The sequence below is a fragment of the Gallus gallus genome, chromosome Z (assembly GCF_016699485.2).
Source record: "Gallus gallus isolate bGalGal1 chromosome Z, bGalGal1.mat.broiler.GRCg7b, whole genome shotgun sequence".
Taxonomy (NCBI): domain Eukaryota; kingdom Metazoa; phylum Chordata; class Aves; order Galliformes; family Phasianidae; genus Gallus; species Gallus gallus.
Window position 1 is genome coordinate 22,975,152 of NC_052572.1, and position 25,357 is coordinate 23,000,508.

The following is a 25,357-nucleotide window of genomic DNA, read 5'->3' on the forward strand; positions in this document are numbered from 1 at the left end:
TTCACCATGATAATCTTTCCAACTGTAACACCTGTAAAGTACCATCCTAACTGTGCTACTCTTCCAATTGTACAGTAGTGTTTATAGATATTTTCTGGTCTACGCACAGGTCAGTTGAGCCTAGTATTACTTTCCATGTATTCTGTGTCTACCCAGTCAGTGGCATCTTGCTAACAGAAGATCAATTATAAGAATCCAGACTTCTTCCCAAAATATTTGTCCAGAGAAAGATTTTATTATCAAAGCTTCTCATATTTAATTTGTAATCATATTCTCTTTGCATTTTGCCTCTTTCATTACATGTTAGTTGAACAAATTAACAGGGTATTAATCTTCACAAGTTTTCTTTCAAAGGATGAGACGTTCTAACATCCTAACATTCAGACAATTGCAGCAGATTAGACTTTCTGTTTCTGGAAGAGCTCCTTCAGCTGCTGTTCAGTTGTTGCTTCTTTCTGCTGCATCAGCTCCCTGGCTCCTTTGGTCACTCCCCAGCCATCTGGCTTTGACATTGAAGGACAATATGGCCTGCCTGAAGCAGGCTTCAGATTCTCCCAGTATTCTTTTCTTGCTCTAAAACAAAGAAAAGAAAGTAGTGTTTATTTTAGCACCTCACAATACTAAAGAAAGTGTGGCCGTTACAAAGGGTACTCTGACTTGCAAAAATCTGACTTTGTTTAGATACAGAAAGATGAACAAAAGTATACAAAGAGATGCTACACTTCTTAAAAGCATCTTTTCATCCTCAAAAACAACACTGTAAGCTGTCGGTCAAGCTTCCATTTTCACTTTCATGAATTACTTTCACATGAATTTTTACCAACTTTTGGAGGTTTCCTACTGCCTCTTCATCCCTTTCACTACTCCCGGATAAGATTTAACTCCTCAAAATTATTAACATGTAGAAAACTTAAAGTGATACTTAGATCTCTGAATTCCGTCTGCTTTATGGACCAACATAAGCCTTTGCAAGGATTGCTTTGTTGTGCCTTCCAGTTCAGATATACATACCTTGCTCTGACCCAGGGTTTAGTATGCATGCTCAGGCTATTGCCCCAGCTACCATGTTTCTCAGAAGCTTCTGGTAAAAATCCTCTTTCAGGAGCCAGCTCTTCAGCTATTGCTCGGACATGATATGGCTCAAATCCACAGCAGCCTCCAATATAGCGGATTCCTAAGTCATAAGCCTTTCTTGCGTATTTTTGAACATCCCATCTAGTGATGATTCTTGGTTCCAGACCTGCAAAGACATTCGTATCTTGGGCTTCCACAACACTCCACTTCAGCAGATTTTTAATGAGGAATCATGTTACTGAAACACTTGCACACTGTTTGAAAAACTGATGGTAAATGTAGATGTTTGAACTGTCTAAGCTAGAATTAGTGACTGTACGGGAACTGTTGAATCATGGCCTGAACCACTGATTGATCACCTGAGGCAAGCACTGAGTCAGCTGCAGGAGCACAGGTAAAGGCAATTCCGCTGTGTGATCCAAAGGGGTAGAGTCTGACTGCACCTCTCCTAGACCCCATTTAAGGACTGCCTGCCACTGGGGAAGGATCTCTTTCTTGGAGATTTTCTGCAAGTCTAGGACATGGGTGAGTATTTTCATTTATTTTTGATTGTCCCTTTCCACTGTGATAATACTTCTAGTTATGACCTGTAAAATATCAGCCGAAGTGCACCACTTTGCTGATTGTATATTTGTTGATGGTACAATGATGCAAAATTTCCTAAGGCTAGCTTTTAGATTCTGTTATGTGCTTCTGAACTGTGCTTGCCTTAAGCTTCATCCATTTAGCAATGTCCAGTAAGAGTGATCAAGCCCTCAGCCACACACTTGCCATTTTGCTAGAGTTCTTTGCTGGAATACTGGACCACTTTCCAACTTATATTCACAATGTGCAGCAAATAGCTGGGAAATCTTATTATAATCTGTTAAAGGAGATGATACTGGCTTTCATGCAATGGCAATAAGCCTGATTATTGTTCCTCAAGAACACTTACTAAACTTTTTTCCATGACTAGCTATTGGCAGCCAGCTGTTTGTTAGCCCATCCCTTACTTAGTTATATTCCCATCCACTGCTTCATGTCCCTTTCTTCTGGGAAGTTCTGAGTGTAGATGGCTCAGAAGAAGGGTTGGTGCACTCTAGCTGTGCAGAGTTATTCTTCCTGCTGCAGATTGTAGTGAGCTGACTGCATGGACAACAGAGTTGAGAGGGAACACTTGTGGAAGGAAAGCAATAGAAAGTGTGAAGAACAAGAAAAAGCACAAGTTGGGAAGGAGGCACAAGAAGTGGCAAAACTGGAAAGAAAGGACCAAGGACTGCAAAAGAAACTTGGAGAAATTGTGATACAGAACATCCTCCTGCTCCCGTATGCACATTTGTAGAAGATTAACCAGCATGAGGAGAACTTAAAGTCCAATGAGTAGCTAAAGAGACAGGCTTAAACAGAAAGCAGAAATGTTCTTTAAAAGAAAATTATCTGTCACGGTGAAACTGGTCAAAAGAAAATAAAGTGGTCTCATATCAGGGGAAAAAACAATGCTATCTTAAAATGCTGTTCAAATACTAGTAAGTTTGTGTACAGTCCTGTAGATGTGAGAGAAAGCATCAGAAGCACCACTTCACAATTTCCTTGTCTCTCTTATATTATTCAAAAGCAAATGCAAAATCAATACAAAATGATGAATTGTAAGAATGCAGTATAATTCACTCAGCTGATGCCTGTATAAACAACTAAACAACTGTTCCAGGGAACAGTATAGGGTGTTGCCCTGTTTTCTCCATCACCTACTCTGTCACAACCAGTCCTTATGTTCCTGAAACATAAGGACAGTACCAGCCAAACCTCTCTAAAGAAACCAGGATAGATCTCACCATATCAACTGGCCACACATGGGGGAACGTGACGATTAGAAATAAACATTCAATGAAAAGTTTCCACCTACATCGTGTGTTTCCTTTGATATCTTTTTTGTTGTTGTTGTTGTTTCTTATTTCGCCTCTCCAAAGTTATCTAATATCTATTTTCAATGCATGGCCTTTTACAGCCTTTATTTTCTTATCTTTACTCAAAATTAATAGCTTTACTGTTTGGTCATTTATAGTATAAGAAGGTTGATGTTTTCATTGATTAAAAGATCGTAACTGGATCCTAGATTTAGCCCTTTCATGCATTTACTCTTGAAATAATTGGGTATGCTTTGACTGACCAGCATGCTTCTTTCTAAAACACTGTCCTTGCCTTACTGGTGGCATTTGAGGATAACTGTGGTTACACAGAAGGGATGACACAAAACTGGAAAAAGTTCTAATGGTTTATAAATACTTTGACAGCTGATGCTGGAGTTTGCCAGTATGAGGTTTTGTTGGCCTCTTACATTTCAAATATCTAACTGCCTCTTCCGCATGCTATCTTTTACATTAAGACATTAACTAAGACATTTGAATAACCAAACTGCTTATCTGCCATCAGGTGATCAGTTGCTCCTTCTGGATACTGAAAAACATTCATGGAACCAAGCTTCTGCAATTGACTCATGATATTTCTGAAAACTAAGGTCTCGTGCAGACTCCCTTGTAGTGTTCAAGCCAAGAACCACAAGAAACCAAACAGTGAATCCTTCATATCACTTGACTATTTTCTGGATCTGTTCTTTTTGCTGGCAATCAGAGGAGTTGTATGAAGGAATGAATAGCAAAAATGAGTTCCTGGCACTTCAGTATCCCAGAATATTTTCAGAACATCATTATGCTTTTATCGTCTAATGAATGCCTCACGCTCACCCTTCAAACTTTCCTTTATTTAAAGAAAGGAATTTAAAAACAAAAAAATCTTCCTGAAAATTACATCTACTTCAATTTTTTTTTCTACAAATTCAGTTGTTTTATTACCTTATGTTATAGACTGACCTTGAAGAGTGTATGATCCTGAAAACAGAGACATTTCTCAAACCAATTTAACAATATTTTAGCTGATTTAGTCCTCCCACCTTAGGAGAATGTGATCTTTTACATCCCAGGTGTAAATAAGCCCCAAAATACAAAAACCTTGTACATACAAAGTGGCTGAGTCTTTCAGATTTCATGAAATTTCTCCTGAGCGCGTGAGTGATGAAATGTCTCCAAATTGCTTATCCATTTGTTAGCAACATTAAAAAATATACTACTTCTGGTTTCTCTCTAATCTTACATTAGACAGTCACGCTTTAGAGACTGAACATTGGTGGTGAATGGAGTTAAATCCAGCTGGCAACCAGGCATGAGTGGTGTTCCCCAGAGGTCATTATCAGGGCATGTCCTGTGCAATATCTTTACTGATGATCTGTATGAGGGCATTGAGTGTACCCTTAGTAAGTTTGCAGATGACACCAAGTTAGTAGGAGGGGTCAATCTGCCTGGGGGTTTGAAGGCCCTACAGAAGGATCTGGACAAGTGGGCTGAGGCCAATGGAATGAGGTTCAACAAGACCAAGTGCTGAGTCTGCACTTTGGTCACAGCAACCCTACTCATTGCTACAGGCTTGGGACAGAATGGCTGGATGACTGTATAGAGGGTAATGGTCAACACTTTGCTGAGCATGAGCCAACAGTGTGCCCAGGTGGCCAAGAAGGCCAATGGCCTCCTGGCTTCTATGAGAAATAATGCAGGTAGCAGGAGCAGGGAAGTGATCGTTCCTCTGTATTCAGCGCTAGTGCACCTTGAGTACTGTGTTCAGTTTTGGGCCCCTCACTACAAGAAAGAATTGGAGGCCCTGAAGCATGTTCAGAGAAGGGCAGTGAAGCTGGTGAGGGGTATGGAGAACAAACCTTATGAAGAGCAACTGAGGGAACTGGGATTACTTAGCCTGGAGAAGAGGAGGCTCAGGGGAGACCTTATCACACTATACAACTACCTGAAGGGAGGTTGTAGAGAGGTGAGGGTCAGCAATAGGGTTAGAGGGAATGGCCTCAAGTTGTGCCAGGGAAGATTCAGGATGGGTGCTAGAAAAACTTCTCCAAAAGGGTGGTCAGGCTCTGGTACAGGCTGCCCAAGGATGTGATAGGGTCACCATCCCTGAAACTATTCAAGAAACATTTAGATGTTGTACTGAGGGACATGGTTTACTGCAAACTATTGCTGATAGGTGGATGCTTGGACTAGATAATCTTTGAGGTCTTTTCCAACCTTGGTGATTCTGTGTTTCATGAGTTGCAATAATCATGTATCTATACTGATCCATTTCTGTATGTGTTGAACATAAAATTCCTATGAAGATAAATACTGTATGTCTTGTGCAATGGATGTAACAACCCAGAATACTGGTGAGCTCCAGACCGAAAACTCTGGGTTTTTTAAGTCTATTTGTACTTACTTATTTCTCCGAGCTATTTCTACAGTGGTCATGAACAAGGTTCTTTAGCATGAGGAAGAACTATACATTTAATTGAGCTCAGGTCATAGCATTTTAACAATTTCCATCAGTATTTCATTTTCAGTCACAGGCTATAGTACTACTGAAATACTCTTGCTATGTGGATGAACTTTAATCTGATATTACAATGCAAACTCTCTATGCAGAATGCCAGACAGGATAGTGGGGACTCATCCTTTTGTATAAAAGGACATTTTATAGTTTCAGTTTTGTTAAAAACAGGAGAAAAGGAAGTATGCAATAAAAAGGATGTCTTACCAAAGGGAAATTCAGGAAGATCAATAAATCCCTGCTTCCCACAGTCAGGTGTATGGAAAGCAAGTGGTTGAGACATCAGGTGGGCTTTCAGTTTAGCAGCTTGCAAGCCCTCTTTCATCAGTTTCACAGTTTCCAGTACAGTATCTGGGTCAAAATGACAGTTGACTCCAACAATGGAAGCACCTATGAGGAGGACAGTAACTGTTTAAATCACATATTCCCAAGAACTAGGTAATGAATGTTCTTAGTCACAGCACACCAGAAGCAAAGCAGTCCGTCTTTACACCAGCCCTATGAAAAGGCATCTGAGCTGGAGCCAGTCTCAGCTCTCATGTGGCAGATCATAACCATCTGCATTTCAGCTGCTCTCTTTACCTTCCAGATGAAGTACCAAGATGAAAAGCATCCACAGCCACATGTGCAATTATCTAGCAGCTTTCTAACGCAGATTCTGCCTTGGGATTTTAACTCTAACTCCAAAGGAAAAGAGCAGTTCAGAACAAATATAACGAAGCCCTTGTATCATCTGTCATGCCACTGACTAATTCCTTCTGTCCTTCCAAGCCAAACCATTCTATGATTCTACTTGTCCTGCAGAAAATACAGCTTATGCTAGACAAAAAGACATTTTTTTTTCATTGTTTCTCATTCTGGATTTGAACTGTACTCCGAAAAGTTCTTAAAACATAGAATCAAATGTTGCTTTGGATTCTGCTTATGTTTCATAATTTTGAGCCTGAAACTTGGGGCTGTCTCTGTAACCAAAAAGGAATTTGTTTAGAATTTTCCTCTACTCAGCATTAGCTACCTGTGTCTACCGCTCCCAATACCATCTTGGTTAATATGATTTCTTAGCTGCAATATTCTGTGTTTTCTTTCTACAAGACTTTGTACGAGTAAAGTAAACAAAAGTTCTTTTTAAAGAAATAATCAAGAAGTTATCATCACCTTCAGATACCCATTCATGTGTCTGAATGCCTAAGAAATTCATTTCATTCCATACTTTCAAAAGGCAGATTAAAACAGTTTCTTACCAGCCTTCACCAGTTGGACAGCACATTGTCCAGGAGGCACACCATGCATGTCTCCTTCTGGACCTATGCACATTGTAGCTGCAACTGGCTTGCCAGATTCTTTTAGGACTTCAACTGCCCAGACAGCTTCTTCAACATGTTCAAAATACTGAAAGACATTAAATGAGAACAAATTTCATTTCTTGGAGATGAAGCAGAAACGTTAATGCAGATCCCAAATTCATGAGTAGCGCATAAGACATACTCTAACTCAACTCTGTTGAGTTCACTGACCATACCATTAAAAAATAATTTTAAGAAGTCAGTAAATAGAGCAAACAAACAAGTACTCTTAAAAACGTCCTATGTAGAGGGTTAGTGAAGGATTTATCCCCGAAGAACTAGTTTTATCTATAAAATCAGCATAGTTTGCTGTTCACAGAGTACATGAGGAAACAGGAACTAGTCAAGATTGTACGATTTTGATTAATTGTATGAATTTATGATTCAAGGCCTATTCTAGAACACTTGCAGATGCTGTTATGCATTGACAAAGAGCTTCTGATGCTACCAGAATATAAGTATAACCAAAAATTTTAAAGGAGGAAGCACTATATAACTTGCATGCCCAGGGGGATCAAAGTTGACACACTGCATCAGTTGCATTTATTTATTTTTAACTACAAATGTACCTCTGCAATGAGGAAGTCCACATTCTTCTTCATGAAGATATCTAGCTGCTTTCGAAAGACTGCTTTAACCTCTGCTTTGTCCTTGCAGCTTAAGTATGATGGTGTCTGACTAACTCCTCCAGCTACTAAAGCATCACCTTCATTGGCCACTTCTCTGGCAATGTCACAAGCAGCTTCGTTCACTTTCTGGCACTGCATGAATACACATTACGTTAGTTTTACCCCATCAGAGATATGCATGAAGCTTTAGAGCACAACAAGAACAAAAGTCACAACCCATACTAATTTCTTCATTTGTGTTCATTTGTTCATTTGAACTTCATATTTCTTCATATTTGTTCATATGAACTTCATAATGTTCATTTATAATTTAAATGTATTCTTCAATAATATTGACCAGAAAGATCAGCAAACTTTCAAAAAAATAACAAGTGTTAGGAAACAAATTTCTTGTCATCTCTAACTTATCATATCATACTAATAAATACATACTAATAAATAAATACTAATAAATACATACTAATACTAATAAAAACCATAGTACCTCTAACACGATTTAAACAATTAAAGCCATGAAAAGCAAATATTTGGTAAGAAGTACAGTTCTCTTTGTCTTTCAGAAAATGAGTCATTAAGACTGTAAGTGTACATTTTTGTGGGTGGAAAAAATTACATAGTTATCTCAATTAATTTTTCATTCTATTTTTAATTTATCTTAGTATTCTGAAAATGTTCAAAACTTAAGGTATTTATATAGATCTACTTAGGACTTTAAAAAAAAAAGATATAATTATCACATATTAGAATGGCCAATTTAAGAACATGAAGGTGAAACTTAGCACTGTATATACTTAATCACCTAGACTGAAAGACATTCTTGCTATACTCAGAGATGTCTAGAACATCTATCTCTCTCTCTCTCTCTCTATATAGCTTATATCTAAGTGGATATAAGAAAAATGAAAAAATATTCATTAAAATGTTTGTTTTGACTCCACTTAATTAAGAAGAGCCAGCATCTCCTGAATCACTCCCACACCAGTATCTCCTAAGCTGTGTACAGTACCTCAGTATTTATAATCAGTGTTTCCCCCTTCTCCCTCATTAGAAAATGAAAAATTCTGATTAATTCTACTCAGAATCACTTACATAGAAATTGGCTCCAACTTTCTTATTAACTGGAAAGCACTACAAAAACTAGGCTCTCAGGTGTTTCTTTTTACTTAACGGGCTGCCCACATAGACGAGAGCTGATGTCAAACGTTGTGATTTGAAAATAATGCTTTAATAGCTCAGCCTGATGTGTACAACAGTTTTAGGGTAATAGTGACCCCTCAATTTTAAGCCACAAGTGTTTCCCTAATGTCCAGTTTCTGGCCCTGTAATATCTTCTCCTTCCCCCAAGAGTATCTTTGCTATTTTCCAAAGGCTGAAGCAGACAACATGACCAAAGGAGGGAGAATCAGGGAAAACACACTGGCAACTCTTGTAGTCTCAAAGGAGCCATCTAGAAATGTTTCTGTCTGAAGTCTCAGGTGAGCTGAGGCCTGCAGTTAGTAAAGCCACTCAGCATCCTACATGTCCTTGGTGCACAGAGTGAGAAAACACCACCGCTGTACTTCCATTGCTGTTACAGATTACTCTTACACATGAAGATGGGAATACTGGGCCAAAGAGCATATCTTGGATATTTAGTTATTACTTTACTGAAGAAATGATCTTAAAAACAACAACAACAACAACAAAACATTCAATACTTTTTAACCAGTCATTAATTTCTAGGATTCTGCACCATTTTAGCAGTTGATTTGTTTCAGTGAGTGTTGAAGCATTTCTCCACCTCATCACCCTCAAATGATTTTGCTCTCTGTGCAAATGATTTCTCCCCATACTCCTCATATCAAAATTCCAGTAGGTTAATCTCTTCAGACGAGAAAAATAAGATGTGGGTATCCTCCAGTCCCATTTTGTAATTTTCTTCTCCTTTAACCACGTCCTTCTTACTGTTCCAAACTCTGAAATTGCATCATCTCATTTTTGGTCCTCAAATATAACCAAAAATCACTCTAAGGAACCTTTTGAATTCAGTCTGCTCACTTCGTATCCCCATCAAAGTCTCATTCTACTCACAGTTATTTTCTCAGCTACGTAGTTGCCTCTGTTCTCTAGTTTGTCCTCACTGGCATAAAAGGTGAATGTTTGCAGAACGTTGGATCCAGCTCTGAGGAATTCCCTGTGAAGCTGACGAACTAGAAACAAGACAAGAGATGCTTGGTACAGTTATTACAATTGGTATCCTAAAATTAAATGCTTACTGAAGTAGCGTTACTGTGACATAAGTCATATACTATTTACTTGTAAAGCCACTGTAAGAGAGTAGTACTAGCAGTGTATGCAGAATTTCTTTTTTCCCCCCTTATTCTTAACATTAGGTAGAAAACTTAGTTATTCCCTGCTACGAATAACTGAGGATTTCTATTCAGTTTTCCATCAGTAGATCCAGTTTTGTCTTGTGCTTCACCTATCTCATGCTTTTTGCAGTCCTTCACATGTCCCAGTTTCACGTAATAGAAATGCATCACAGTTTGGGAAGGGAAAGAAAAAAAAAAAACACAACAAAAGCCTATGAAAGAATAACAAGGACTAACAAGCAAAAAGAAAATCAAATGAAACAGAGAGACAGTTTCTCATCTTCTAGATCGTGACTGTATTAAAAGGTTCAATAGCGTATAGCACATACAAGAAATCATGCAACCTCTAGATATCGTAAACAAACAAGGGAACACTGAAATTCTTGTGGCAAATGTTTGGGGAAGTTTTCCTCAAGTTCTGGTTTATCGTACCTGCTTGTCCACAGACAGTCTGTGTCATTAGCAAAACGTGTGACTGTGTCATAATGACGTTATTGCCTTCAGCTACAACAGATGCAGCATTCTACAACTGGGAAGCTCAAACAGAAGTTGCTAGCATCAATCACATGAATGCATCTGCTCTCAGTGAAGGAACAGTGTCGTGTTGCTTGCTTTTCTCTGCTAGTGCAGTATTTCATTTTCAGTTACAGCCTTGGCAAACTGCAGTGTGACTTAACACAGTGCCTGTTTACCCCGCAGTCAAAAAGACTTATTCAGGAACACAGATTGTAGCAGGGCTACAGATCAAAAAGTCCCTGGAATCTGCCTAAGCTATCAGAAACAGATTTCAGTTTTACAACTTCTACATCAATTCAAAACTTTACTATTTCAGAGAGAATTCCACTTCCTACAGCATTAAAATAGACCATTAATCACAAACAAAAGAGATGTTTCTAGTGGTCCAAAGTGTTTTGGGTTTTTTGTTTGTTTGGTTGTTTTTTTTATTTGTTTGTTTGTTTGTTTCATGAGGGAGAATAGCAAGCCCTGGTGAAAACTAGCCAGGAAATGGGAGAAAGTGAAAAAATTCTACAAATACTTTCACAAATGCTCTGACTTCCATAATAAACCAGCTTTATTTACCCACAGTGTTAGTTTGGTTTTCATTTAAAATTGCTGCATTCCTGGAAAAAGTCTTGGGCTTTGGGTGAATAAGGACAGTGATATAGATAAGCAAATGAAACAGTAAGAAGCTTATTTCCAACTATTAGTTACATAGAGCCACTAAGGAGTCTCCTGTCCACATTTGGAGAGAAAAAATGGCCTTATAAGTAAAGTATTAGCCCTAATCTCATTCAATCCCAGGCAGATATTACTATAGCCACAATATTGTGTTACTGTTTTAAAGCCTGCAGCAGCCTGCATGACACTAACAGAAAACTTCAAACAACTGTGTAAATTATCGTGTGACTTGAGTATATTACTCAAACTATGGTTTCCTCCACCATTTGAGAAATGAGGTTAAGAGCTACAAGTGAGGCCAAATAATGATTAATAATTATTGGATCCATTTTAGGAGTTAGACACGTAACACTGCGTATTCATTTCAATTCACCACGAGTTGGACATTTAACAATTGACAGACATAAACTAACAGGAGATGGGGAAAGTGCATATGCACACTGCTCCATGCAGGGCAGTAGCTCAGATACCTGATCTGGCTCAGGACAGTTGTCAGTTCATAGAACTTCTCTCTTGTAACAGAGTGAATGGCTTTCAACTTGCCTTTTTTTTTTTCCCCTCCTTTCCCCCCCCCCCCCCCCCCCCCCCCCACATGCCTTCCTGGATTCTAAGAACCCCCCTCCTTTTCCCTCTTCCCTTACAAAGAGGAGGGGGGCTGTTAGCTGTACAGATTTTGTACCAGCTGGCCCAGCCAGTTGCTCCTTGTGCTCTTTACACCTGCTTTCCAAGTAACATGACTCTTAAACATGCAGGAGCAAAAATCAGTAATGGAGGGGAGGCAGCACACTGCACTACAAGAAAAGAACTTATTCCCAGTTGAGCATGTATTTATAAATAGCCTATAAAAAGGTTTATTAAACTGTTGTAACTGTTATAGACATAAGCGGTATGTTCTATAGATAGCTACCAGCAAATCAGCAGTAATGCTTAGATGGCTGAGCTCTAACCAACAACAACTAGGCAGTTACTTAAAGGAGGTCTGTGCGCTCATTTAGCCCATCTAATTCACCTGTGAGAGTATTTTTCTACATAAAATGTGTCAAAGAAAGCAAACAGCAAAATTCGCTGAAGGCACATCTAATCCTTTAAAGCACTGCCTGAGAATGAGAGCTCAGCATAAAGCAGAATCTCAGCAAGGCAGACAATTAGCACTGTCGGGGTTAAGCCAGCTGATGTTAGCTCGTAACCAACAGACCCTTCCCAGATTGAATCACTTGGTAATATATGTGCTATTTCTCAGATGTGATAATTAGAATTAAAAGTGTCGTACAAAAAGGTAAACAAAATGCACATTAACCACTAATAGAATCTGTTTTAGCACTACTTATGCTAAATAGTCTTTATGCACTACAATCTTTATGCTGTAAGACACTGTAATTGCTCATTTTGTCCCCCTCCACTGCTGGCAGTTACTCCATTAAACAGGAGAGGCACAGAAAATGATCCTATTTTACTGGAACAGTTGGGTTCTCATTCTCCTTTTCACAGTGGAGGCACATACATTAAATACTCCACTCCCATTCAATTGTTTATTTAAAGCCATTATTTTCATGAAAAAAAAAATGTAATACACAGACAACATTCATTTATAGCAATATAAAAATCCTAGAGTGGTCAAACCCAACAGAATAGACAGCCACCTGTAGAACTCTTTGTCACAAGATGCTGTCAGTGATAATTTTGATGTTGGCTCGAGGACAGACAGGACAAGTCCATGAGAGAGAATATCACTGAACACAAAGATGCCATGTCTGGTTCAAAAATTATTGAAGACAAGAAGCATTCTGGAGAGGTATCCCTATATTATATACAATGAGGTACTACTCGTTCTTCCCCAGCCAACTGTTATTAGCTGCTGTTACAGGAAGAATATGGGGTAAGATGAGCTTTTGGTCTACAGATTCTTACGCTGTTCTTCACAGTGTCTAATTCTACTGCAACATTTCTACTTAAAAACCTGCTACAAGTTCTATGTACTAATTATTTTTCCAACCATTTTTACTTTCGTTAGAGGACTGCCATTTCTCAGTAAAACTGACCTGCTTCTGGGTGTTCTACTGTTGCTTCGGGAGTCCAAGGCCCAGCTTTTACATATCCCCTCTTTTCTAGGGCAAAGACAAATCCCCCATCTCCAATCACAATCTCTCCAGCATCCAAGCGCTCTAGAATGCCCTGAAGAAAGAAAAAGGAAAGGTTAATAATTACAGTTCTTCAGTTTAATGGGCATGTGTGACTTGTTGTCATCTCCTGTATTTCACAAGACAGAAATGTTTGTGGGCTACAGAAACACCTTTACCATAGTAATAAAAAGTCATCTATTTCCTTCTTGAAATTCCCTTGAAAGAATAGTAGTAGACAGTCTGTTTTAAAAGCCTTCTTTTTCTATGGAAAACACATGAAAGCAATACATGTTGATTGCACCTATTAGATATTCATTTTTGTATCTCACTCACTGCTTCATTGTCTTGTTAAAATTCCCCAAAAAGTTCTGTGCTATTACACTGAAGAGTACTACACACTGCAAACAGATTACTACCATAATTCCATAAGATTTCAAGAAATGGATGAATGCAGACATTACATTAACAAAGGTAAGAGGTACAGAAAAAAACTATGGCTGTATTTTCCTGATGTCACACTTAGCAATTGAGTAAATGAAATCTGAGGGATCAAGAAAAGGAAAAGCCTTACGGACAGAACTGAGTGTTGTTTGTGTACTCAGAGTGTGTCTTGGTAATTTCTCCACTAATTCATTTATCCTATCGCACATATCAGAAAGACAAACATCTACAACTGCTCATCGCTGCCCTGTGGGACGGATGAGAATACACCCTCCCAGCAAGGAGCACTGTGTATCTCAGCCAGGTCCAGTACACGTCTCTTCAGAGCACAACGACCCCAAGGTTTCAAAGCCCTGCTGAGAGGGTCAGCATTTTTGGCTCAGGTGCTGACATGGCAGTAAGGTTATGGGGCTGCTGTGCAGATACATGAGCCTGGCCAAGTGCTGGCTTGCAGATCTTGCATCACATTCTACTGCACATTGTGGACTTGCCAAAACAGCAACCTGATTAGCATTCAGGAGAGTACGCAAGCTCCTTCTTTCAGCAGGTCCTGGGCAAACCTCAGTCTATAATACCGTATCTCCAAAACTGAGCAACTGTCAGTGAGCCCACCAGTCATATGTCAGCAGATGGGAGCTCTGTTGTACACGTAAATGTTGGGAGGCTTTGTGAAAATTGTTTGCAGTCAAATAATTTTTAGACTGAATGACTCAAATGGGGCTAAAGAAAAGCAGCTGAGAAACCAATGACTGAGTCCTTCCCTCTCCTGCTTGCCAAGGAAGGTTGAACAAAGCCTGCTTCGGAAGTTTGATGTGCAGGGAATAGGAGCACAGAGGGAAAAGCCCTGAAAGTAAAAACAACTTCAGGCGCTGCTGATTGATTGAAGATGGGGGAATAGATAAATGCTGACATCATATATAGATATTATATTTAAATGCACTACAACATTGACTTTCTTCTTTTAACAAGTCATTTATTGGATTTAACAGCAGTTTCCCCTCAGTTATAGCTTTTTTAAACAGCACTTTAAAATAATCTTCACTTTTTATATACAGGAGCAAAACACACATAAGCTAAAACAGTACTTAATCTGTATCATCAGCTCAGGTTAGCTCAAAATGGAAATTGCTTTTGTGCAGTCTATTATAGATTGATATTATCTCACCACACCATTGTTTCTTATCCTCACTGAATGAAATACCATTGGTTCAACCAGCATTTAGGTGCTGTAGGTTCACAACCAGCTAATTTTGTCCTGTACAGCTAACTACAGCTGTGTGCTCATGCCTAATCTAGATCAGAACCAAATCGTGTGGTGATCCAGTAGTACACAGATCTGGTATAAAATAACAAGGAAAAAGATATGTAAAATCTAAGGCTTTCAAGCCATCTTTTCACTTTTACCACCACGAATGACATTGCACCACGTAGTGCATTCACCAGAATGGTCTATCTGTTCACCAAAAGGGTACATATGACTGTATGAAGATATTCCCAGCTTGCTTAGGAGTGTAACTGAACCATGTCAGCAGACAGCCTGCTTGTTCTACCCTATCTTTCCACTGGTGAAGAAAGCGTCTGAAAACTTGTATCTTAACCCGTGTCCCTCATTCGCAACTGTTTTACATGAAAGGGCCAGAGTTCATAGACACAAAAATGAATGAAAACAGCTCTAAGAGGTATCCTACTATTAAGAGCACTGTCCTGGCAAGAAGGTAGAACGTGTTGCTCTGTGCCCCTGCCAAACAGTGACAGGCAGCAGCACTTCTATATGTCAGAGTTTGATTCACACATTGCTCAAAGGTTTGTCTTAAAAGGCAGAACGTCTGATGCCAGAATAACTTCATACTGACTTTTTTCTTCAGCTGAATGAGAGTGCAAAGGGCATGCACACGCTGGGGGTGGTACTCGTGTTACGCTGCTGGTATTCAGTCCTATCAATCAAGGGAAGAGCAGTTTGGGGCTTTTAAATAGAGTTGGCTGGAAACAGAAATCCCACCTAATGAAGGTTTATGCTTACAATATCTAGAATTTCAATGCGTTGCAAATCCTGTTTAGTTTTCTTATCAAATACTGTAAAAAAAATGGATTTGGTGGCTCCAATCTGTGCATTCAGAGAAAAGCAAAATTCTAGGGGCTGGGGCAGCGCTAGGTTCAATTTAATACACCCGACTACCTCACAGCAGTGTCCGATCGCTTTCAGAAGCTGTCCTTAACTGCAGCCCCCCATCCCGTGCCCCACCCGCAGGAGCAGCGGGTCCCTCCCGCGGGGTACACAGCGCTGCCGGCGGGAGGGCGCCCTGGGATCGCGGCGGGGCAGCGCGGCCGCCGGCCCCGAGCAGAGCCCCGCCGAACAGCCGCGGCGAGGCCTCCAGCGCTCAGCCTGCGGCGCCCCCGGCGCGGTCACTGGGCTCGCGGGGCTCCCCGGATGCGGTGCCGCCGTAGAGGCAGCGGGGTTCGCTGGTCTTCCAGCGGGGAGCGGGCCGGGAAGGGGTGGGGGAGAGTTACCCTTTTGCCCTGTTTCAGGCTCTTCGCGATCGGCAGCATCTTCCTCGCCCGGGGACGCCGGCTGCTCTAGTGTGACCCGACGGCTAGGAACGAAGCGGGACACAGCCCCGGCGTTCAGACAGCGCTTTTATAGCGCGGGCGGGAGGCGGTCCGCGGGGGCAGTGCTGCGGGTGACACCCCCGGCCGGGCTCGCCCCCCGAGCCCGTGACCTCCTGACCCCGCCGGCAGCCCCCGCGCCCCGCCCGGCCCGAGGCAGCTCCGCGCCCCCTCGGCCCAGCCCGTCCCGGCCGAGGCCGGGAGTGGGCGGCCGGCGGCGATCCCGAGCTGACCCGTGCGGCGGTTCCAGCCAAGGGGCGGGCCGGCGTCCTCCCCGGGAGGGCTGTTCGCGGCGGGGCAGGAGTCCGCCCGCCGCCGGGAGAGGCGCAGCGCCAGCGCTCCGCATCCCCGAGCCGTGCGGGATGAGCGCGATGCTGCGGGCTGCCCTGCGGCGGCTGCCGCTCCCGTGCCGCGGCGGGCGTCCCGGCCCCTCCGCTGCCTTGCGGGCGCTCGGCGGCGCCGCGAGTGCCCGGGCCGGGTGAGTGCGGACCCCGTGCCGGGGGGCTGCTTGGGGCTACGGGAACGGGGCTGGCTGTGGTGACGCGCGGGAGGTGTGGGAGGCGCCGGCCCCGATAACGGCGGTCCCTCCGGGGTGACTTTACCTGCAAAGGTACGGGAGCCGCCCCAGAAAGGGGAACCCACGCGGTGGGCGCTGCGCGGGGCCGCGGGGGCCCCTCCGTGGGGCGGGGTGTGCGCCTGGGGGGGCTCGCCTGCCAGAGAGCAGACCTGCCCGTGGGGTGTCGGTGTGCCGAGGTGCTCCCCGTTGTGTCCTGGGTGATGTGGGCAGACATAGAGTGACGTTTTGTCGCATCAGGTGGAGCTTGCAGGAGACATACTTAGTGGATTCTGACCTGGCTTAAAAAAAATGGAGGGCCAGGGTACGAAGCCTTAAATTCAAACTGCAAAAGAAGCTCGACCCTGATTAATGTGTACCTCAGTACAGTATTCAGTATAGGAGCTGTTGCTTTTCACATCAGGCCATTAAACAGCTTAATGATAACTTGGAAAAAGATTAATCTGTAATCTCAAAAAAACTCATGTGTAAGTGTGTATAGGTCAAACACGGTGAACTCATGGTGTCCACTGCTTCCCTCTGTTTTCTTTCGCTTCCACGTGGTGAGCATGCCTGCTTATCCCTGCATTCGTATCTAAGACATCATTTTGTAAGTTTGCTTATAATGCAGAAAACTGGCAGCTTGGATTTCTGAGTGCGGGTGGGTGAAAGATCAGTTATGCATTAGATAGTCTTATGTCAGAGAAGTTGGCAAAAGTAATGTGGAAAAAGCTGTGTAGAAGTGTGGAGACAAAATTAAATGAGTATTGATTAACTGTCCTTGAGCAACAGATGCTGTGGTTTCACAGCTGTCTGGAACATCTCCTGAACTAAGAGGTCTGACCTTGTCTCACTCATCCAAAAAATGGCTGGTTTTAATTTGGATAAATTTCCTGATCTGCTTGCCGCTTCACAGTCTGTGGAAGAGAGAGCAGAGGGGAGGATCGCACGAGGTAGAGAAAGATGGGGCTGCCTTTGGTATCAGTTCTGGTTTAGGCTGGCTTAAAGTGAATGAAACTGCAGTGCAGCTTAGTGGCTGTATGCAAACAATTGAGAAAAGCCTATTTTCATAATGCTCTGACTGCAGCAGAGTAAAACACATCAAAATAGGCAGAACACGGAAATAAAAACTAAGTTTCATTGTTGGTGAACACTGATGTAGTCTGCTGACACATGAGAGAGCTTTCCTAAGTAGGCATGTTCACAGAATCAGGGAACTGTGGGTTGGAAGGGACCTCTGAAGATCATCTAGTCCAACCTCCTGCTAAAGCAGGCTCACAGAATTATAGAATCACCAAGGTTGGAAAAGACCTCCAAGATCATCCAATCTAACTGTTCACCTATCACCAATAGTTCCCCTTAAATCATGTCCCTCAGTACAACACCAAACACTTCTTGAACATCTCTAGGGTTGGTAACTCTGCCACCTCCTCAGGCAGCCCATTCCAGCGCCTGACCACTCTTTTGGAGAAGAAGTATTTCCTAACATCCAGCCTGAATCTCCCCTGGTGCAACCTGAGGCCATCCCCTCTAGTCCTATTGCTAGTTACATGGGAGAAGAGGCTGACACTCACCTCTCCATAACCTCCCTTCAGGTAGTTGTATGGAGTGATAAGGTCTACCCTGAGCCTTCTCTTCTCCAGACTAAGTAACCCCATTTCCCTCAGCTACTCCTCAAAAGACTTGTTCCCTACAGTATCTTTCACAGGAAAGCATCCAGGTGGGTTTTGAATACCTCCAGAGAAGGAGACTGCACAACCTCTCTGGGCAGCCTGTTCTAGTGCTCTGGCACCATCTAAGTGTGTAAGTTTTTCCTCATGTTTGTATGGTACTTCCTGTGCTCCAGTTTAGTGCCCATTGCCCCTTGTTCTGCCACCAACCAACACCAAAAGAAGTCTGGCCCCAGCCTCTTGACACCCACCCTTTAGATATTTATAAACATTCATAAGATCCCCTCAGTCTTCTCCAGGCTGAACAGTGCCATGTCTCTCAGCCTTTCCTCAGAAGTGGGATGCTCCAGGCCTCTCATCATCTTTGTTGCACTCTGCTATACTGTATCCAGTAGTTCCAGGTCTTTCTTGAACTGAGGAGCCTAGAGTCGGACACAGTATTCTAATTGTGGCCTCACCAGGGCGGAGTAGAGGGGGAGGATCACCTCCCTCGACCTGCTACTTGCACTCTTTTAAAGGCATCTCAGGGTACCGTTGTACTTCTTGGCCATCAGGGCACACTGCTGGCTCATGGCTGACCTTTTGCCTACCAGGACACCCAGGCCTTTCTCTGCAGAGCTTCTTTCCAGCAGGTCAGCTCCTTACCTGTACTGATGTGTGCAGCTATTCCTCCCCGGTTTTAGAAATACACACTTAGCGCATTGAACCTCATAAGATTCCTCCCTGTCCAACTCTCCAACCTGTCCAGGTCTCATCGAATGGCAGCATGGCCTCCTGGTGTGTCAGCCACTCTTTGTACCATCAGCAAACTTGCTGTGAGTGCATACTGTCTGTTCATCCAGGTCATTGATGAAGATGTTGAGTAAGAGTGACCCAGTACAAACCTGCTAGCTACAGGCCTCAAACTAGACTCTGCCCCACTGACCAAAACCACACTGATCACGATTTTCAGAAGACTGTGTTGCATACACCATGGTGTCTTTGGAAAGCCAGATTTTTATGTTGCTCGAGGGGTACAGATTGTCACTAAGAAATGAGAACCAGAGATAAGAGTAAATGGGACAAGTAAAGAAGATTGAAAGCTAGGATTGGAGCTACATTTGCTTTGTGGATTTATTAGTAATATATATGTATTAAGACTTTTTAAAAGTATTTACTTTAAAAGAAGGTAAGTGTGAATAGGTTAAGTTCTAAGGCACTTAGACTCCCAGAGCAGAGACCAAATTGTGTTATTTTTGGAGCTGTAGGCAGTGGAAATGGACAAATGTTCAACTGTCTTTTTGTAACTGTACTGTTTTTGTTTTTCCCCCTAGGAAAGAAAACCGATCTCCTTCCTTGGGGAAAGATAAAGCAGACACAGTGATCATCGGAGGTGGCTGCGTTGGTGTTAGTCTAGCCTATCACTTGGCTAAGGCTGGCTTACAGGATGTTGTTCTACTGGAAAAATCTGAGCTCACTGCAGGATCTACATGGCATGCAGTAAGGAATATTTTGTTAATCTCTGAGATTAACAACAGTTTATTACAATTTTAGCACCAAGTTCTGTATAGACTTCCTGTGTGAGTTTTGAAAGTCAATTTAGCTATCCATTTGTGAACTTTCCTCATTTGTGAAAATTTGGGCAAATACTGACTGTATTTTGGAATTGCTGAGAGATAACTGTTAGTACTATTACACATTTTTGGTAATTAATTGGATTTAGACTTTAAACTTTAAGTTGGATTTTTTAAACATAAATTTTTTACTTGATAAGTAATTTAGCTTATACTGCACAGTTTATCACTGGAAGTGATGCATAAATGAGAAATGTGAAATCTGGCATTTTATGCTTAATCATTTTTAATATATGTGCTATCCTGAAAGAGAGGTGATGGAGGAGCAGCAGCAGGGTCCAGTTCTTGGGAATATCACTGTCCCAGAAACTGATTCTTGTTAGAGACAACAGCTTTCTTTCCTGCCACCTCTGACACTGCACAGAATTGTGGAGGAGCAAAAATAACAACTTCACACCATGGTTTTGTTAGGCCAATTGTCTGTACTCTTAGGAAAAGAACTAAAACACATATGTATAATACTGACAGGTGAGGACACCTCCTCTTATAACGCTAGTCAGCTGGATGCAGTGAAGTACAGCGTGCATCTATGTAACTACATATTTTGTATGTCACTGTCTGGAGTAGGCAGTGTAATGAAATAAAATAAAGCTTGCCACAATTATAGATGCTTTTTACATTCATTTCAAGCTACACTCAGGTGAGGTTAGGAGAAAGCTGTTCCTGCATGTAGTAATAAAAATGGATGTAAAAGCAACAGTTTGCTGTCTCTGGATTTACTCTGTTAATACAAAAGAGCATTTATGCAATATTTGTAACTAATATCCGAGTGGAGGATGACTCAAATGGATCATGTCTGACTTGTATTCTCATATTTTTCCCAGAGGAGGAGGTGTGAAGTTTGAAATACTTCCTTATAGTGCAGATGTTTTGTGTGTTCGGAGCCTTACAAGACGATAATAGTAAAAAATGATATTTAGAAAAAACACTGCCTGAGACGTTTAAGTGTGTTTATGTTTTGTTTAACTTGGTTTTCTACAAACAGAAGAAAACACACTTTGTGGAGTTAAGAAAACAAAATCCAGTAATTATGTTTCTTTTAGCCAATCATAGCATAGCTGATGCAGTAAAGAGAAGAGAATGTGGTCCATAGTAAATGTCAGATCATGCATCTTGAAATGGAATGATGATTGTGAAATACTCAAATAAATGATTTGTTTTAAGCATATGAGAGTTGCAGATTGAATTCTATTTACCCAATGCATGTATAGAATGATGTGTGTGTAAAAAAAAAAAAATAAATAAAAATCCCCTCACTGAATAAGAAACCAAAATGGTGAAGGGGAAATTTGTTTCTAAGTGTTTTTTTGTTATACTCTCCCCCTAGATTGTTGCTTGTAACTATGTAAACCAACCCTTCAGTATTTTTGCTCTCACATCCTAGTGAGCGTAATGATGGAGCACTGGGTGAGGAGCTCTGTAGTAAAGACAGGGAGGGTACCACACCCAAGAAGGTGAGGCAACTCAGAGGGCTGCTTCATAGTCCCTGACGCAACAGAATGTGGCAGTAGGTCAAAAATGGATAGCTATGCAGTAAAATACATACTCTAGTATTGCTCTTCACTGAATTCAGTGTTACAGCGCTGTATCTGAAGAGGAAAAGTTGTTTTACAAGACCAAAGAGATCAAAATTACGATTGTCAGTTCTTCATTGCAGTAGGTACTGTATATTTATCAGTGGCCTCCTCGAAGTGATCCAATACTAGGTTTAAATGAAAATCACGTGTAGTTAGCATGTTGAATGGCACATAGCATATTGTCTGCAGCACCAAAATCTGAGAAAGCCTGGTTCAGATATTGTTAAAATGTACCAGATTTTCTCTCTTTCACAGACCAGTAAGTCCTGCCAGATCTCAGGATCATGTTTCATATAGATCATACTCCTGTCAGTGTTACTGCCAAAACTTTATTCCATGTCTCAGGTCTGAGATAAATTTCTCTGACTTTCATTATATTGAAATGAAAACAGGATGGAAACGGCTCACACTTCTCTGCTAACAATGAGAATGATTGAGAAGTAATGAGTGGATAAAAATAATAGGGCATGTGCTGCTCTTTTTTATTCCTACCTAACCACAACAAAGTAATGATTATTATATGAATGTAAAGTAGGTCAGGACTAATACTTCAAGAACTTGAGGAGTTCCTGAAGTTGTAGTGTACTGCAGATAAGGCTATTGGCAATCTTACTACTGAAGCTCTAAGAACTGAACTATGCATATATTACTCACTCAACAAGTAGTTTTTGTGTAGTTTTTTTTTTTGAAAAGGCGCCTTCTAATAAAATGTGTAATGTATCCTTTTGTTATGTAATACTGATTCTTGCAACATCCAATTGATTTTGCTGCTGATAGTTAAATCACAGCACAAGACAAATAAAAACTTGTTAAGATTTGGTCAAACTTGCAAGAAGAGCGGATGTAGGTGGTAACTGTTAATTCCATTTCACTTCAGAATGCTGAACAGACTTGAATAAAATGAAAAGAATATATCAAAATATAAACATCTGATCTATAAACATGCTTTGAAATCTCTGCATCAGTTTTTATAGCATAATGTCCATTCTGAAGAAAATTACTTTCATTGCTCATGCTCACCTACAAGAACAAAATCTATCTCACAGAAATAGAGCAAAACCTAAAGCAAATCTTCAAATATGAGAATGGTTGACTGTGAAATTCAGGATGGCATTCTGGGAGGCCAGCTAAACTAAACAGGGAAATCATGACAGAATTTCAGTGCAAAAAACATAATATATGGGAAGTGGAAGCAGAAAAAGGCTGCAAAGAGGTAATTTTTAAAAAACTGTATAGGCATGCAAAGGGGATGTAACTAGAGTTAAGACTGGCAAGGAACACTGAGGCCATCATCTTCCAGTGTTACAGTAGTAGTAAAATGCTGAAGAAGGGAAATGTGGGATTCCTGCTGTATGAGGTAGGTGATTCAGCCATGCTGCACACTGATAAGTCTGAAGTACCCAAGGCCTCCACTACCAGTTTCCACTGGCAAAGTTTCTTGTGCCTCTCTCTTTACAGAATTTGGGGAGTAGAGGAACAATCAGCAGTGAATAAGTATCAAGTCAGGCACTACTAGAACTTGACTCAGACAGATATGTTGGCTTGCACAGTTTGAATCCAAGGATGTGTCGATGGCATTGCAAGATTGCTGTTGTATCATTTTTGAAAGACTGTGGTGTCAAAGGAAGTACTCAACACCTGGAAAAGGGCAAAAGTGTCCAACTTTATAAGAAGCCAATGAGATTACTGGGAAACTAAAGGCTAGCAACTAGCCTTACTTTGGTTCTTAGGAAATCATGGAGCAAGTTTCAGGTATATGTTTGGGCCCATACAGAAGAACATAACTGGGAACAGTCAGCATGGATTTGTTGAGCATAAAACATACCTGACCAAATCCAGTACCTCCTATGTCAGAATGACTGAAACTGGGAACAAGCAGAGAGCATTTACCTGAATGAATAATGTTGTATGAATGAATAATGAATGAATGAAGTTCATTTACCTGAACTTCAGCAAGACTATTGTGACCCCCATGATATTTACGTATTCAGTTTAAGATTTTATAGAGTGTATGGCAAGGAAAACTAGATAGATAAAAGAGTGGATGCTTGGACTCAGAGGGTAGTGGTTAATGGATCATACTCTACCCAAAAGTTGGTAACAAGTGAGTTGTCACATGGGACTGTCCTTGGACCTGTCTTGTTTATCAGTGATCTGGAGCAAATGACAAAAGTGCATGCTTGTCAACTTTGCAGTTAACACAAAAATGTAGGAATCAGTCAATACAGTAAAGGGCAGGGCCTTTTCAGGGACCTTGTTGAGGGACCTGGATAGACTGGAGGGATGGAATGACAAAAAACTTCATGAAATTTATCAAGTACAAATGCAAAGTATTAAAATAATTATCCATGGACGTAGAGCAGTTTCTGTCCATAAAGATTTTCCAGACTGGAGAAAACTGGGCAAACTGATTTGATCTCATGACCCTGCATAAAGCATGAGGTTACAGAATTCCTGGGGTCCTTTTCTGCCTAAATTATTCTGTAATTATATTATCTTAATTTTGTTGTAGTCCAGTCAAGTTATATTTGTCTCCTCATTACGTTTCTGAAATCAAAAACATTTTTCATGAGAAGCCAAAAGCATTGAGAGTGTTTAGAATTCTTTTATTCACTTAAAAATGCCATAGGTTCTTGAAATTAAATACACTTTGTATGGTTTTCTAGCTAATTTGTAAGTAATTTGTGATTCATTGGTTAGAATGACTTTACTAATAGTGGCCACTAACATGGAATTTCCTTAACTTTGGAAAACGTGTTGCTAAATTTAGAAAAAGAACAAAAGATCAAATAGAAAATGTTTTCATAAATAATAGAAGACAGTAAAAATAATATGAGATGGCACAACTTCCAGGTACAAATGAATGAATTACCCATTGATTATTGTAAATGACTGAAGAAATGTAAACACTTCAGCGCCTAATTTATTGCTTTATTCTCTATACACTGAGAAAAAAAGCCCTTAGGGCTTATTTTTTAGGAAGCAAGAAAGTTTTAATTACACATTTTGCGGTGAAGCAGCCCTGGGTTTTAGTTAACTGAGGAAATCCAATAATGTGTTCACAACCACACAAAATCATGGGAATCAAGTGAGATCAAAAGCACTCAAATACCCAGTCTCTGTCTGTGTCCATTATGATACAGATGATGCAATATCCTAACAGGAAAAGGACAAGCAATATTTTTCTAGAGTATTTACCTATCCTAAGGACTTCCTAAATTCACAGTACTTGTTCTGTATTTAATGTGGCCCTTGGTGGATACTTTTTGCTCCTACAGATTTGCATGCTCATTTTTAATCTCAGATTGTTTGGGTGACAAACAATATCAAACATGCTTAGGGAACTGCAGCCAAATTTATGAATAAAATACACTCACAACTGAAAAATAAGTAATTTCACTCGTTCGGTACAATATGGCGCTGTATATAAACTTTAACATATCAGAAACATAGAATCCACCTGAAGAGAAGTAGGAAAAACTTTTTACACTGTGGCTAGCCTAAAACTCTGCTGTGTATGTTAACATTTACCTTTGGGTTCCCTGCTGTTTTTACCTCAAAATGGCTATGAACTCAAAGGTGAACTCTAGTGTCTATCTCCTTTAACTGCTTTTAAAAACCCTGTACTGTACTTCAATGTATCCATGTAAGTAAATGGATCCTTTATATACAATCTGAATTAATAAGTAAAGCAATCATTATCTATGAATAAGATCTATTTTAGTCAGCAAAGGGGGATACATTATGAAAATACTTAAAACAACGTAGTTACTTAGCTTGAAAACGTAATGTGGTTCTTCACTTG

At 40.8% G+C, this 25,357-nt stretch overlaps 2 protein-coding genes across 4 annotated transcripts in view; one reads left to right on the forward strand and one right to left on the reverse strand.

Annotated features, from left to right (window-relative positions):
• Positions 1-213: 213 nt before the first annotated feature.
• On the reverse strand, positions 214-16,152 carry BHMT2 (betaine--homocysteine S-methyltransferase 2). Its single transcript, XM_414685.7, has 8 exons — positions 16,044-16,152; positions 13,014-13,146; positions 9,515-9,633; positions 7,385-7,576; positions 6,714-6,861; positions 5,680-5,862; positions 1,012-1,240; positions 214-573 (listed from the first exon to the last, which is right to left on the reverse strand). The coding sequence occupies exons 1-8, from the start codon at positions 16,080-16,082 to the stop codon at positions 399-401; spliced, it is 1,218 nt and encodes a 405-aa protein (XP_414685.1). The 5' UTR covers positions 16,083-16,152; the 3' UTR covers positions 214-398.
• A 298-nt stretch (positions 16,153-16,450) lies between these two features.
• The window catches only part of DMGDH (dimethylglycine dehydrogenase), a 45,736-nt gene continuing 36,829 nt past the window's right edge, over positions 16,451-25,357 (forward strand). Inside the window, exons 1-2 of one of the 3 annotated variants that reach the window (XM_003642954.6) lie at positions 16,451-16,617; positions 19,676-19,841. In XM_003642954.6, the coding sequence (XP_003643002.2) occupies positions 16,502-16,617; positions 19,676-19,841 (282 nt within the window). In that variant the 5' untranslated portion in view covers positions 16,451-16,501. Of the gene's footprint in view, positions 16,750-18,917; positions 18,995-19,675; positions 19,842-25,357 lie in introns of those variants that run through there. The other 2 variants (XM_046905580.1, XM_040656319.1) reach the window with 2 other exon arrangements.

Excerpts from the sequence above, each read along its gene's own strand:
- BHMT2 (XM_414685.7), bottom strand. The coding sequence starts at position 16,082 with ATGCTGCCGATCGCGAAGAGCCTGAAACAGGGCAAAAGG. Across the intron at positions 5,863-6,713 it reads TGTCCAACTGGTGAAGGCTG|GTGCTTCCATTGTTGGAGTC; the intron begins GTAAGAAACTGT and ends TCCTCCTCATAG. Across the intron at positions 1,241-5,679 it reads TCTTCCTGAATTTCCCTTTG|GTCTGGAACCAAGAATCATC; the intron begins GTAAGACATCCT and ends ATGTCTTTGCAG.